At 40.5% G+C, this 15,674-nt stretch overlaps 1 protein-coding gene across 1 annotated transcript in view; it reads right to left on the reverse strand.

Annotated features, from left to right (window-relative positions):
- MALT1 (MALT1 paracaspase) overlaps positions 1-15,674 on the reverse strand; it is a 32,272-nt gene that overhangs the window by 16,320 nt on the left and 278 nt on the right. The window contains exons 2-8 of the mRNA XM_026865869.1: positions 13,359-13,525; positions 8,083-8,204; positions 6,829-6,979; positions 3,538-3,716; positions 2,863-2,959; positions 2,099-2,131; positions 408-434 (exon numbers count right to left, since the gene is read on the reverse strand). Coding sequence (XP_026721670.1) covers positions 408-434; positions 2,099-2,131; positions 2,863-2,959; positions 3,538-3,716; positions 6,829-6,979; positions 8,083-8,204; positions 13,359-13,525 — 776 coding nt within the window. The remainder of the gene's footprint in view (positions 1-407; positions 435-2,098; positions 2,132-2,862; positions 2,960-3,537; positions 3,717-6,828; positions 6,980-8,082; positions 8,205-13,358; positions 13,526-15,674) is intronic.

The following is a 15,674-nucleotide window of genomic DNA, read 5'->3' on the forward strand; positions in this document are numbered from 1 at the left end:
AGAAATGTACCATTCAACGTATCATGGGTGACAGCCAGACACCTCACATCTTTTTCACCTTAATCACCTAAAAAGCAGCAACATACTAAAACTTAAGAGTCCAAAGAAGCCACAAACAAGAAAGCAGAAGATAATTCCTTCTGTATTTATATAAGTATACATGCGGTACAAGACACCAGCTTTACAGGACTTTACAAAGATAGTAACGACCTTATGACTTACTATATTCAAGTTCATTATTGGAACCAGAAAGCTGTGCTGCTCTTAACATATCTGCCCCTATTAAATCCCCAGTTATAAACACATCCAAATAATGTAAACTATTTATTGCAACCCAGCTGGACTTCAGTGATTTGTAACACAAAATGAAGATGTGAAATTAAAGTTTTTCAAAACTTACCACTTACCTGGTTTTTGAAGATCACTTAGATCTTCTGTGAAGAAATACACCAATAAAATGATAGTTTAAATAAGAAGCAAAAATATTTGTTATTAATATATAATTAAATGTCATACCATTACTAATAGAAGTAGAATCTTAGAAAACAAATGACCTTTCTAAAATACTTTTGGCTTTGCATTTCTGTAAATCTAACCTTTCATATGTTCATTCCACACGCAGAGAAGAGAAAATCCTACATCAATATGCTAAGCTATGCTAGACACAGCATTATAGCATAGTAAATCTCAAAACAAGGGAGAAAATCATACTATGCCTCAATCCCCCAGGCATGCAAGCAGCTTGAATGAGTAAGAACCCAGATATCAGAATCACCCATTTGAAAAACAGATGTTCGAAGGACTGCTGAAAAAGCAACATCCCGAGCAAGCGATCTCACCGTGTAAAGCTGCCAGCATTCAGGACTTCAGATACAATTTTCAAACATTCTATGCTACTGCATGTTTCACCTATTTATTCTGAGAACACTGGAAACTATGGAAAAGAAAATTAATAATCTGAAGCCCCTGCTAGAGCAGGCCTGCTCCACGCAGTGGAGGCCTCTGAAGCCACAAAAGCAGGGTCACCTGCCCACGTGGGAGAGTGCAGAGCCCCGGGGTGACGCTGCTGTGGGCGTTCTGTGGCTCAGCAGCAGAACAGTGCTGCAGGAGAGCAAGCTGCAGGCTGGGGGCAGACCCCATCCTGCTCCAGAGGGCAGCTGGATTACAGGCAGGTAGGCAGTTTCTGCAGAGCACTGCATCAGGCAATGCAGACGCCCCCAGCCCAGAGCCAACTGGTCTCAGCAGCTGTGCCATGGAAGCAGCTGGCACCAAAATGTGTGTCACTTGTATGTTCCAGGGAGTGACAGCACACTGTCCCCTCAACTGTTAAACCTTTCACAAAAGGACTAAAGAGGAACATCAGCTCTGGCTGAACTCTAATTCCAAGAAAATTCTATGATTCTATGAAAAAACAGGGTAGAGCACCATTTATTGGTCCTGGCAAATGCTTTTTCTGTTTCTCCACCGTAGGTAGGTAAACTGGGGTGGGGCACTGCTGTAAGCAGCCTTACATCTCTATACAGGATCCCCTATGATGTAAATATTACAGACTTTGAGATGCTCAATAACTAAGGCACAGTATCAACATTAAAGGTCACAACACACTTCTTCCTCCCCATTGCAGCACTGCAAAGGAGAGCAGAAATCATCCTAATAAGGCTGCTGGAAACACCTCCTGCAGACAGAGGACTGATAGTGGCACCAGCTCTATCCAGCTCTCTAAGGTCATCCAGGTTCCTAAACACCTGCAGCTCTTCTTGAAAGGATGTTGCCTCCTCAGCCCAGACAAAGAAATCTCAAGATCTTTATATTTCACCAGAAACTGTGAGCACAGGACACAAAACCAGTGTGAAAACCAAACAACTTTGAACACCACAGAAGAAGAAAGCAGCTCAGTTTTTCTCCCATGTGCTCTAGATCATGGTACTGTGGCAAAGAAGAGAGAAGCACATGCAAAAGGAACACTGCACCACACACCAGTGTGTTTAAAAAGGCTGAAGCTCTTAACCCACACATGCTTTTCAGCAACACACTTAGGAATCCGTCATGCCCATCATTAATTTTTAAAAATTGATTCACAACTAAAGATTTACTTTACCTTCTGTGCACTCCACTGCCATAGCTTTCCTTCCTTGTGTTTTAAGGGGGGGGAAAAAAATTGGAAGACAATTGCTCTCAGTTATGAGAGTTAGCACACAAAGTGGAAGACAAAGGTCACTTCCAAGCTTCTCAGCAGCCTGGTTCATTTTACAACAGTATAAATCAGCACTGACCACAGCACTGTATAGTCATTATTACTAAAACTCAGGAGTACTAAACTAGAATATTTCTTAGGATAGGAAAGAACTTTTTATATGAATTACACAACAGTATTCCCAGACTGATCTGGAGACTATACAAACAGATCTTCTCCTCTTTAGTCTACTGCAAATACATTCACACACACACTAAACTGTTATATTAATTTATTCTGCTTGCTATGAATAATCTCACCTATCCTGATTGCTGAAGGACTCAGTGTAACACAGTTCATATCACCAACATGGGTTAAACTGGTTTTTAGTTGTCAAAAACCAAAGAAATCAGCTTGCAACCTGCTGACAAGCCATATATATGTTAGCAATGCCAAAAAGCAGTAGCATTTCTATGTTGGTTACCAAAAAAACCCAAAGCACTTTATAAGTGACAAAGCTCTAAAATTCCATTAGCTGCAAGCGAGCACAACTATTTTAACAAATGGATAAACTCAAAATACAGAAGGCATGTGCTTGGCCTAATAATGAAAGCTTCAAAAATAAATTCTAATGATAGAGAAGAAACTGATAAATCAGCTGACCTGTACCAAACATAAGAACTCCTTACCTATAACAACTTCTATCTTCTTGCTGTCTTGATCTTCCCAGTCATTGAATACGTGACACCAATATGTTCCTTGATGTTCCACATCCACATAAGTTACCTAAACAAGCATCATCACTGTCATTCGCCCAGACCCCAACACAATACTTCTATCAGTTTCATTTAAGCCCACATGCAAGAAAGAGTAAAAACTAAAAGCAAAGTCTAAACAAACCAAAAAGCTGCCAATACCCTCATTCTTCAGTAAGCTGGACAGCACTTGTGTTCTAGAAATGCTTTCAAGAATTGAAGAATGCAAATCCACCTCGCAGGCTTGAGGTGCATTAAGCAGCGAATGCAACAGCTTGTACAAATCAGAGCTTTGCAGTGCAAGATAGAGAAACCATCATTTTTACCGATACTTAATCTTTAGGTCAATATGTCTCACAATCCAAAATATACTACAGCTTTACTTCCCGTGACTACCACCTGAAACATGTTCAGGATTAAAATTATGCACCCGGGAGATTCAGAACAGTATGGGCAAGTGAGTTACACCACAGAACAACTTAGAGGGAGCACTTCCATAAGGGGTTATCAAGGCTGTGAAGAAGTTATTTTCCTCAAGAAAGCTTTATGTGATAAATTAAAGGTGCTTGCACATTAGTCCTCCAAGGTTGGAACTTTGCAGTAACTTACCATGTAAACATTTTTGCTCCCATTTGCCAAGGGAAAGCCATTTCTGAACCACTGGTAATGAGGAATTGGGTTTCCAACAGCTCCACATTCTAGTACCAAAGCATCCCCCACTGTCAGGTTTTGTGGCTGAGGCTGAATACAAATGCGCAACTTGTTTTCAGGCAAACCAGCGAAGCTCCCTTAAGAAAAAAAAAGGGGGAAGAAAAAAGAAAAGGAAGGATGAGACAATCTAACTGCTTATAGATTAATAAGAATTGACAACATATGGCTACATCTTCCTGTAACCACAACAGACCGTTTTAAAAGCAATGAAGTTATTTGTCCTTTAAGACCACGCTAAAAAGGAGTAGCAATAGCCTTCCAGTTCTTCAGTTGAAAAGTAAAAAGGAATGCACATTAACTATACCCCAGAAGTATAAAAAAAGCACCCTCTTTACATTATTTATTCCTACCTGTAGGATTATAAAGGCTCCAGAGAAATGAGCAAGTACAAAGAAGAGTGGCTGTTGAAGGATGGACAGAAGATCCAACTTGTGTGCAAGTATGTACACAGGAAGAATTTAAAACTTAGAATCTTAGTATCTTAGTTTTAGCATATCCTCATTCCTCTTATTCTAAACTGAGCATCAAACCTTACAGTAAATATACTAAAAAAAGCCCAAAGCTAAAAATGCTTAAGAAACTTCAGCCACTGACACATAGAAATGTCTTTGGGAAAGAGACCTATTCGGAAAACCCTAAATGCAGTAAAGACTTGTCCAGCTGATCTAAGTTTCTACATATGATAAAATATATTGAAACAAAGTGCTGGAGTTCATTTTTAAAACATCTACTATGCGCATACACACACACGCACACGAGTGCTCCACTGGCAAGGCTTCTGACCTCTGCGTACTGAGCAGGGTACCTGTACCAGTATCTTCCAAAATCGTGCCTGGCTGCCTCACTGACCACAAGCTCACAAGACAGCTTCTACAGAGTGGAGAGTGGTTGAGCTCTCAAACAGAAAGCAATGAAAGGAGACAAAGCAGATAATATCTGAAAGAAGAAAGCAACCAAGAGAGCAGGTAAAGGAAAACAAAGACAGCAGTTGAAATGGAAGATTTCATACCTAGACAACATTTGCAGAAATGCTACTGTCAGTGTCATCTAGTTCAACTGAACCACCAGTAATCCCAGGCCAAACGTTACAGGAGGTGGAATGTTCATTCAGCGCAAGCCCCACACCCCCCTTTTAGGTTTCTTTGTAAGGACCCTAAGAGGGAAAATTACAGGAAAGAGCAATCCATCCTGCCCCTCATCCTTTCACCCTTCACCAAGAACTAAACACACTAAAACACACTTCTGTTATGGTTCCTGGTTGGTCAAGTCATGGAACATAAAGGAAGTCACTATTCTGTGGAGACCTGCTGCCCTTTAGTCAGCAAAACTTTTGCCACAAATGTGAAACAATACACCCATTTTTCTCAGACTTTTCTTTTTTAGTCATTACAAGGTTATTCATCTCAGCTTCCTGATGCAACCAGCAAGATCTGAAATTTCACATTTATAACTGAAATGAACCTGAAGCAGAAGCCAAGGAAAAGCAGAAGAAATCATTGCTTAGATAAGGGACTGAGAATATGATCGAGATTAAGATGCAAAAAAGTCACTTCAAATGACACTGTAATAGCTTTTGATCTTTTACTGGAAGTTTGGTTTTCTCTTTTCCTGACATGAATAATTGTTCTACGTGGGATGCAAGTGGAAAACACCTTCAACTCACAACATAAGACAAAATAACTACTCTCTGCAGTCTGAAGACAGTGCAGTTGATTTCTATCTCACTCATCTTTGGGCAGCAAGCAAGTCCAGGATATTTAATTAGAAAGTTTAGAAAGGGCAGACTAAGTGCATCAGTCAATGCCTACTTAATGCAACTGACTATTCTGAAAAAAAAAAAAAACCAACAAAAAACCAACCAAAAACCCCTATACCAGAAAACAAAGACATCATTCCATCAACCTCAGGAAGCTGGAAATAAATGCACAGTATTAGCAAACTAGATCCAAGAAGTAAATTTCCAAGATTTTATGTTCTACTAACAAATCCCAGTCCCAGCTGGACACTCTTGAGCAGACAGCTATTTACTCTGATTTGCTTTGCTATTATTCCATTTTCCTCATGCTTCCTCCACACCCACACTTTCATCACGTATGCTGCAGCTGCAGATCAGCCCATCGCTGCAGCTGAGTTATCTTCAAGACAGTGCCACAAGCTCCTACGGCCCTACGTGGCACAGCAGAACGGCTATGCCTTGTCTTATGCAGGTAACACGCTCGACTGTTCACTGACCATTTCAAAAACACGTGAAGATGCAATTCACACCAAAGAGACTCAGTTTAACTCATGTTTCTTCCTCTCATAGGTTTATTTCTTTAAATGTTGGCATGCCATCGCTCTTATTTGGGTTGGCTATATGAAGTTGAAAAGATTGCATTAGCAAACATACATTCTGCCACAGAACAGCCACAGAGCCCTAGCCTCCCTCTCTCTTACCCAGGTGTTCTGGCAAAGAACGAACATGCTGGGCTTTGACCAGTTTATCTTTCCTGACAGGTACATATTTAAGATTGAGATACCCTACTGTGATCTGAAAAAGTGACTGGCAGGGAGATCTATCACTTCGCTACCTGCCAAACCTCACTCCAGGCCTCAGTCCCATTTCTTCAGAGTGCAGTGAACCCTCTTTCCATTCCACAGTATCTGTGTTTTCTAAAGTGTCCAGGCCTCCAGCATGCAGGCACTCTTTTGTAGTTTACTGTTTTGACCTCCTGGGTAAGGCAGGACTTCTTTCTAGGAAGGCAGAGAACCTAATCAGGTTCTCCTCTACCCAAATACCTTTCTTCTCAGACAGGCAGCACACAGATGGAGGGGAAACAAACAGTCCTGCCTATGAGGCCAGAGCCCACGGGGCAGATACTCAGAACAGACTGTGTGTCCAGTCACCAGCAAGTTACCACAAGAGGTAACTAGATAAACAAGGGAGTTAAAGAACTGTTTTTCTGGTCCAAGAATCCTCTAAGAATCAAAAGGCACTGACACTGTGTATGTTTTCCATCTGTCTGTTCTTACCCACCACTGTGGAACTTCATTCTTCCTCTCCTTTTGTGACCAGCACAAGAGCCCAGAAATTGGAAACTGCATTTTCAATCAGCGCTCTTTCACAGCTGTGCAATACGGCAACGGGGACCCACGTTCCTCTCACACATGGGAAGGCAGACTTTCAGAAGAAATTCTTTTGCCACTCACCATGAGATGTACCCTGGAGATCGCAAACTTCAAGCCGTGCCCACCGACTGAACACGAAGGAGGATTCGCTGTTCACTCGACAGATGTAAAAGCCAGAATCGTTTACACTCACTGGATTCAAAACCAGCTCTGGAGAATTACCATGGGGAACCTGAATTGCAGGTGAACCAAGAAATACTTAAATTTAGATTGATTTAATCTAAACCAGCACCAAACATTAGAATATTTATTTCAATGTCCGTAACACCATCCTCAGTTCCGTCACTTACTTGAAACTTCTGGATGAGAAAGTCTTGTTCTACATATTTAGTAGCTCAGAGACAGGCTTTCTTCCAAGAATAATTCATATGCCTCTATTTAAGACAGTTCTGAGCTTTTAAGCCAGTTGAAAAGCTCTTCTTGAAATTAATAATTTCTACCTTTCTCCACAAATAACTCTATATTTCTCAAGCACTATTCCAACCAGCATGTGTCACATTCAGCTCTAATCTTAAAATATATTCAACTACAACCAGGAAACTGTAATATTATTTCACAGAAAAATCATTATTTACTACATCTATATTTTAAATGTAATGAGCAGGACATGACTATAATAATATTTTTTTAAGCTGTGTTTTGGATGATCTAGATAAACTTTTAGAAAGGTGTAGGAAATCAGTTAAAAATTTCAGTCCCAACAGCAATTTTAAATGCCACGAACTTATCGCATTTCTAAAAATAATACCTAGGATAAAATAATATTCAGAAAAAATGCATTTATCTTGTAGAAAGATAACCAGGACCAGAAATCTGGGCCTTTGTGCTGCCATTCAGACTCCAGAGGTACCAGCTCACATGCATTCCAGCATTTTACTGAAGACATCTGTGGCACCACCGAGTTCGGGCCTCCAACCCTGCATTCTTAGGAAACCAGCTTCTACCCATCTGAGACCAAAAGTGACCGGCATTTGTCCCAGTGTGGCAGTTCCTCAGTGGCTTGTATCAAAACTTCTTGGGAGGCTGAGACACAACTAAACTTACCATTTCCCTACTTCCAAGATTAGCTTCCAGGGGTAGAGTGGTCTGAATATAAGGAACCCCCTCACTGTTTTAGCACATTGATCATTATGTAGCATTTCATAAACTTCTAGTTTTATTATACAGTAATCTTCTCTCATTGTAAAGAAGAGTAATGGTCTTAAAAGTATCATCCAAAATCATTACCTATTATTTTCACCATTTAAAAACCCTATATTCTCTATCAACTATTACCTCTTTTTCCTGCTTGAACCACTGGTAACGCACAAATGGGTGTCCTGTTGCCCAACAACACAGCTTGACAACCTGACCAGAGAGCACCGCTTGAGAGTCTGGCTGTACAACAATCTTTATACCTTTAAAAAGGAATTTACACATAGGAAAGTTAAGAAATACAATTCCACAACTTAAATTGTCTTTTGTGCAAAGAAACTTTGTCATTATATATACCTGAAACTCATTTGTACTGTGTATACATGAAGTCATATAACTAATTGAACTGCAAGACATTTAAAATTGTCTTCCATTACACAAAATCCATGCTCAGACTGATCAGTACTCTACAGAGTATTGAGGATTTAAAGGAGATAATTCAGGTATTTTTATTTTAGGATACTTCAATCCCTCTTGCTCTCTACTCACTAAAGCAAATATTTCCAATGGCATCACAGATCCCTTCTGGGAAAAGTATTGAGAGTTTTAAGAGTTTGTTCACTCTTAGCTGAGTTATTCATCTTCAGATTAAGATTAGGCACAGCCTGAGGGAAGGATCAAAACAGTAAGGGTTTGTTTAACTAAAATATAGTGCATTTTTCTACTATTTCTCATGCAACCTTATTTGCTAAAACATTGGTTTCAGCTTTATGCCTTCAACTCCTGTAGAACACAGGGCTGGGGTTGTCTTTTGCCAATATGCAAGGTAAAATTTTCCACTTCAAATTTTAACTGCTAGAAAATAGCATGAGTGAAACTCTGACACCAGTCTGGTATGATCCAGTTATTTTCTTAACCTAGACCATTCCAGAGATCTTGTTACAGCATGACCCCAAAACCAGATCCACTGGTATAACCAAGGTCATCAGAAGAGGGGGGTGTGGGGGGGAAGCCAACCGCAGAACAGAAAGTTTAACCTCATGCTGCTGTCAAAAAACACACAGACCTACGACCAAGGTGTCCAGCAACACTGACCTGATAAGCCATCAAAAAAATCATTTGTTTGAAGCACTATTTACTATGGACAGCAAAATGTATTTGACAGCCCCAGTGGGACCACAAGCAATACTACACGTTAATGACTAGTTGGTAGAATATGAGTGTTGTGGGTTAACCCTAGTGGGCAGATAAGCACCACACAGTCCCCCCACCCCAGTGGGACAGGGAAAAAGAGAATGGAAGAATAAAAACAAGAAAACTTGGAGGTAAAGATAAAATGAACCAAAAATAAATAATAATTAACAGGTGAAGGATGAGTGAAAGAATAGTGAGGAAAACAAAACAAGTGACACAAAGGCAATCACTCACCAACTCCCATGGGTGGACCGATGCCCAGCCAATTCCTAAGCAAAAGATGGTGAGGCCCTCCAGAACTGCCCCTTTTCCCTTTTACTGCTGAACATCAGGTTATACGGGATATCTCTTCGGTTAGTTCAAGTCATCTGCCCAACTGCATCCCCTCCCAGCCTACTGCACACCCCCAAAATATTCACTGGGTGGGGGCAGAACAAGAAACAGATAAAGGTTTGATGCTGTGCAAACACTGCTCAGCAAAGTTAGAACACTGCTGTGTTACCAGCACTGATTCGGCCCAAAAGCTAAAGGACAGCATGATATGAGCTGCTATGAAGATTAGTTCTAGCCTAGCTAGGCCCAGTACAACTCATTACAGAAAAAGCACAGAAACAGTGAAAGGTATAGAGGCATTCAGCACCATTTCGTTACTCTCAGAAATGAACAATCAGATACAAAATAAGTATACATACTGTTATGGGAGAAAGTAGTTCCTCCTTTATAGTTTAATGAAAACATGTTGCAGGAGCTGCAAGTGCAGTCTGGTACAGAAGCACTATTCCAGATTGCTGGGGGAATAATCTTACAGAATAGTATAGAGTAAATGAGAAGCTGTGTAAAAAAATAGCTGCAAAGAGATTGCAAATATCCTGGTATAAGACTCAAGATTATCATTTGCTCCAAGACTTATTACACTCTGCCAGGAGTTTTCTTTTTGTCTCTTTCTTTCTTGTTTAACAAGTTTAGCCACACATCAGAACATTTTCCTAAGAGAGAATGTTTGAGGAAAGAAACAGAACAATTTGATCAACAGGCTGAAACCTCAGCAGAAACCCACATGGTCAGACTGAAACAGAGATTATATGACATTTGGAAATCACATTAATCTGTCCAGCAGGGATGTGGGCTATATTGACTTCCTCCACACACAATCTTACTCTGAAATAGTTGATCACACAGGCAACTACTCTAGAGTAGCTACAGGACTTGAAAATTCCCTGCCTTCCTTCCTCTAAAATAACTTCCCTCTGTTCCCTAGCCCTGAAGATCAGCTACCTCAGTTCCTCATTTAACACTTCCTCCACCGTTTTTCATAGTTAAAGGAAGTGTATTAAGTACAGTTTTCAGCATCACAATCACCTAACATTACCCAAGACAAACAGGAATTGTATTATTTCAGTTTAAAGAACAAAAGAATTAAGACTTGCTCTTTCCAAAGACTTCCACTTTTTTTTTTTTTTTTAAATCTCTCCTGATTCGTATCACTAACATCTCTTAAGAAAGTAGTTGAAAAAACCAAATTCTCTGAACGGTTACTATTTTACACTCCTTGGAAGCATTACAAACACGAAATCTGATTCATAATTTCTTCACAGTTTCATTTTTTTTTTCCTGAAATTCATTCAGCACTATACAGCTACTTCCTGCAAGCATCACAGAATTTAATGGTTCAAAAAGAAAATCTTCTGGCTCAGTTTCCTGAATGATTACAAAGATACACAAATGCTTCTTTGAATTTCATTGGAAAATGCAAAGCTTGAGTTTTACCACTGAGGATGGCAAACCAACACTTAGGGTTACCAGACTTTGAAACATGCAGTGCAAATTAACTATAATCCAACTGTTACATTCTTAGTTTACCCACCGGCAAACATTTTCAGTAATTTCTGGAAACTCTGCCTCAATTACTCACAGACTGAAGTGCCTAAACTGCTGCAGTAGAAGACCTGCTTGCAAGGAAAACCACCTCTTCTCTCCCATTTCAACCACCACAAGTCAGTGAGGCTGCACAGTGAGGACTAGACTGTAAAACCACAGATTGCATCTTAAGCCTGGTTTCCTTCTTAGCCTGGGAGTAAGCTCTTAGCGTTTCATTCATATCCAGCAAGTTCACAACATGACAAGATAAAAAAAGGGAAGGGACAGAGGTGACCCAAGGAACAAGATGCCTAGGCTTTCTCTCTACCAAAAAGGAGATGCTTTAAAGTGATTATTAGTACCACTTGTGTCTTTATAGGAGGAAGATCTACAGAGTTAATCCAACGTGACAGGCAAGTCTAAGAGACAGACAAGTCTAATTCTCAGAGGGATCCTTTGTATTGCTGCAAACAAAGCGATATCCCACCTCGTAACAATACATCTCTGCTGTAAAGGTACTTGAGGTGGTATCGCTGTCAAAACAGACCACGAAGCATCATGGAAACTGTACGCTCGCTAACCAGTACACTCACAGGCTCACAAAGGTTCTTGTCTTTTTAGCTGCATCAGCTAGGCTGGTAGAAACCAGTGAGACAGCTACAGAGGTCCTACATTAAACAGTCCCATTCCTAAAGGAACTTGTGCAACACAAGCCTTTTCTGGTGTATTAGAAAAAACGGGCAGTTACAAGTTTGTACTTTTGACTTCAAACATCAGCCACCTCTGAACATTTAAATAAACACACCGCAAATATCAAAGCCTACTGCTTTTTTCCTAAATGTTTTAAAATTCTTATTGACCTATACTTTCTTCAAATACCCTTTGTTTTGGTTTCTCAGTCTCTGCAAGGGTACCCAGTCCTCCTTAGAGGAGGCTGAATCCATTCTATCACAGGTCATACTGTTCTGCAAGAGTCATTCACAACAAGACCATCTCTGCAGTTCCAAGGGGTCTTGACAAAAGTCTCCTTATTGGCTTGCTCCCCTCAACACAAGGATATCTTAGCTCTCTATCCAGTTCCCTAACGGATACCACTATCTCACAATTCTGCTATGTAGCAAGTTCCTGTTTTACCCAGGATTTAGTCTTTGTTACGTTTTCAGAATGTAACTTGACTGACAGCCACACAAAAATCCTCAGTCCAGCGGTGGTAATACTTGAGATGATCACAGACCAAGCAAGTGCAACATTCTGGCTCAGTGCAGGCCCAACATGAACCACTTTGTTTTCAGTACTCCCTCAACAACCACCATACGGAGAATAATAAAAAGGAATAATAGTGCAGGAAAGCCTAGTACTGCTTGTGCCCCCACCCCAACTCTTGCCCCATGAGTGCAAGACACTCACACTGAGCTAACACCAACACCCCTCTCCCCACCAAGCCTACAGTGCCATATTTCAGCCAGACTAAACTATCATGTACCTCAATCACACCTCATTCAGCATGCTGTGGTCCTCCTAGTACACTAAGAAGCAGCAGCCTTAACTAGATGAAACAGCTGCAAAGCATTACTATAATTTACTTGAAAAATTCCAAGGTTGTCTTAACAATTGTTCTCAGCCCACAGCTTCTTTCCTCACACTGTCCAAAGAACAGGACAGTTGTCAGTATGGCAAGGGGCTCACTAGCCTCATTTCCACTTGCTACTCTTGGGGAGAAGCTTTTGTAACTTCCTAGTAGGCTGAACTTCATCACATCCTTCAGGAGGACATGAAAAAGAGCCCTGGTTTTGTACTATAGCAAGAAGCACTTGGTCTACATGGTTTTACCTGTGCATTCCCTTTTGTTGCCCTACTTCCTAGGCTTTTTGTGAAGAAGCAAGCTGAATGGGTTAGTAGAAAATAATCCAGTTACATCTTAAGGCAGTCTATTTTTCTGTCCAATTAGTAAGTTGGACTGCATCCCAGTGCACCAGAACCAGCACTAATTGGACCCTTCCCTTTCCATTAGGGTAAACTGTGAAATGCAGTTAATGAAACCTGGAGCCCGAACAGATGGCTGGCAACACTACTTGTCATTCTAACTCAACCATTTCGGTTCTATAAGCATCTCCCGAAGGCACAGGCTGACACAGAACCCAAGTCAGCAGAGGAATGACAGCACCTGCCACATCCATGCAGCCAAGTTACAATGACACTGTGTTCAGCTAGTTTATCTACTTGCCTTATTTAATCTCAGAATACATGAATACCAGTTACTAGAATTCAAACACTAAAGATGTTTTTTACATACTGTAGAACACAAATACTTCAGTGTTTCCAGTGTAAAACACACTGTTGCAGTGAAGGCACAAACCAGAACTGACCTGAATGGCTGAGACACTGGAGAGCCTCTGTGTGCTCCAGGGCCTGCAAGAACTCCACGAGCTCCACCACAGTGCAGCCACGATCCCCCAGCAGCTTCAGGAGACTCCAGCTAGGACTTCCTTCTGGCTCCAGCACTTTGAGGGAACACTGTTCTAAGTCCAGAGGGCTACAAAATAATGAGAAAGACATGGCACAGACCTTCTTAGTGCTTGAGGGCACTCAGAAAGGAGCAGAGTTAAAAATCACTTGTAGACAAACAGATTTTAAAAAAAAGGGAGATAGGATTTGGGCGTATCTGCAGTATTTCTTTCAAGTTTCAGGTGTTCAGAGGTTACACAGCAACACCTCCACATGCAGAAAGTGGTATTAGCGAGTCGCACGCTACAAAACAAGAAATGCTTGTACCTAACAATTCTGGCCAAATGTATCAATAAATCTTCTCATTTTCACTTTTTAAAGTCTCAGCAGAAAAACAAGCCCAGCACCTTTCATTTCATGTGTCCAACTCAGCAGCAGTAAAGAGTGAGTCAGACTAACTTGAAAGTCCAGGAAGACTTTGATTTTCAGAGTAGTTGTTGAAACAAGTGACTGCTGCAGCTTAACCAATTCACACATCTACTGCCACAGTGCAGTTAACTGCTCCAGTAAATTCATCTCCAGGAATAACCATGTAGAATTTTAAGTTCTGGTGTGAAGCCTTCAAGTACTTTCAATCACAACAGATTATTATCTGTGTTATTTTAAGGAAATTAATATAGCTACACAAAGGGAATGTAAGTTTATGTATTCCCACTGAAAAGATTCATCACGCTGCCACACAACCTGGAGGCGAGGTATTTTCACTTGTCACACAGACTTTCATAGTGTTTTACTGGATAATACAGAGAAACAAACCTAGCAACAGGCCCTACAGAGATGTGACGTTCTAGTTGTCAGGCTCTATTTCCCTATATTAATAAATACAGTCATAATAGAGGAAGGACACAGCTTCATAAGGTATTGCAAGTGCTGCACCTGGAAGGCCTCATTTTTTTGAGATACCACCCTCTAACCAAAATCCTGAAAAGCCACAGGAAGTAAAATGATCAGGAAGCGATCTCCAGAGCATGACCTAGGCAGAAAGAGTTGAAGAAAATGAATGTGTTCACCCTAATATAGACGAGAGGAGCTACGGGGGGGGGCAGCAAACACTGCTCAGCAAAGTTAGAACACTGCTGTGTTACCAGCACTGATTCGGCCCAAAAGCTAAAGGACAGCATGATATGAGCTGCTATGAAGATTAGTTCTAGCCTAGCTAGGCCCAGTACAACTCATTACAGAAAAAGCACAGAAACAGTGAAAGGTATAGAGGCATTCAGCACCATTTCGTTACTCTCAGAAATGAACAATCAGATACAAAATAAGTATACATACTGTTATGGGAGAAAGTAGTTCCTCCTTTATAGTTTAATGAAAACATGTTGCAGGAGCTGCAAGTGCAGTCTGGTACAGAAGCACTATTCCAGATTGCTGGGGGAATAATCTTACAGAATAGTATAGAGTAAATGAGAAGCTGTGTAAAAAAATAGCTGCAAAGAGATTGCAAATATCCTGGTATAAGACTCAAGATTATCATTTGCTCCAAGACTTATTACACTCTGCCAGGAGTTTTCTTTTTGTCTCTTTCTTTCTTGTTTAACAAGTTTAGCCACACATCAGAACATTTTCCTAAGAGAGAATGTTTGAGGAAAGAAACAGAACAATTTGATCAACAGGCTGAAACCTCAGCAGAAACCCACATGGTCAGACTGAAACAGAGATTATATGACATTTGGAAATCACATTAATCTGTCCAGCAGGGATGTGGGCTATATTGACTTCCTCCACACACAATCTTACTCTGAAATAGTTGATCACACAGGCAACTACTCTAGAGTAGCTACAGGACTTGAAAATTCCCTGCCTTCCTTCCTCTAAAATAACTTCCCTCTGTTCCCTAGCCCTGAAGATCAGCTACCTCAGTTCCTCATTTAACACTTCCTCCACCGTTTTTCATAGTTAAAGGAAGTGTATTAAGTACAGTTTTCAGCATCACAATCACCTAACATTACCCAAGACAAACAGGAATTGTATTATTTCAGTTTAAAGAACAAAAGAATTAAGACTTGCTCTTTCCAAAGACTTCCACTTTTTTTTTTTTTTTAAATCTCTCCTGATTCGTATCACTAACATCTCTTAAGAAAGTAGTTGAAAAAACCAAATTCTCTGAACGGTTACTATTTTACACTCCTTGGAAGCATTACAAACACGAAATCTGATTCATAATTTCTTCACAG

This window comes from Athene cunicularia (genome assembly GCF_003259725.1).
Source record: "Athene cunicularia isolate RWA chromosome Z unlocalized genomic scaffold, athCun1 chrZ_part1, whole genome shotgun sequence".
In the NCBI taxonomy this organism is placed as follows: domain Eukaryota; kingdom Metazoa; phylum Chordata; class Aves; order Strigiformes; family Strigidae; genus Athene; species Athene cunicularia.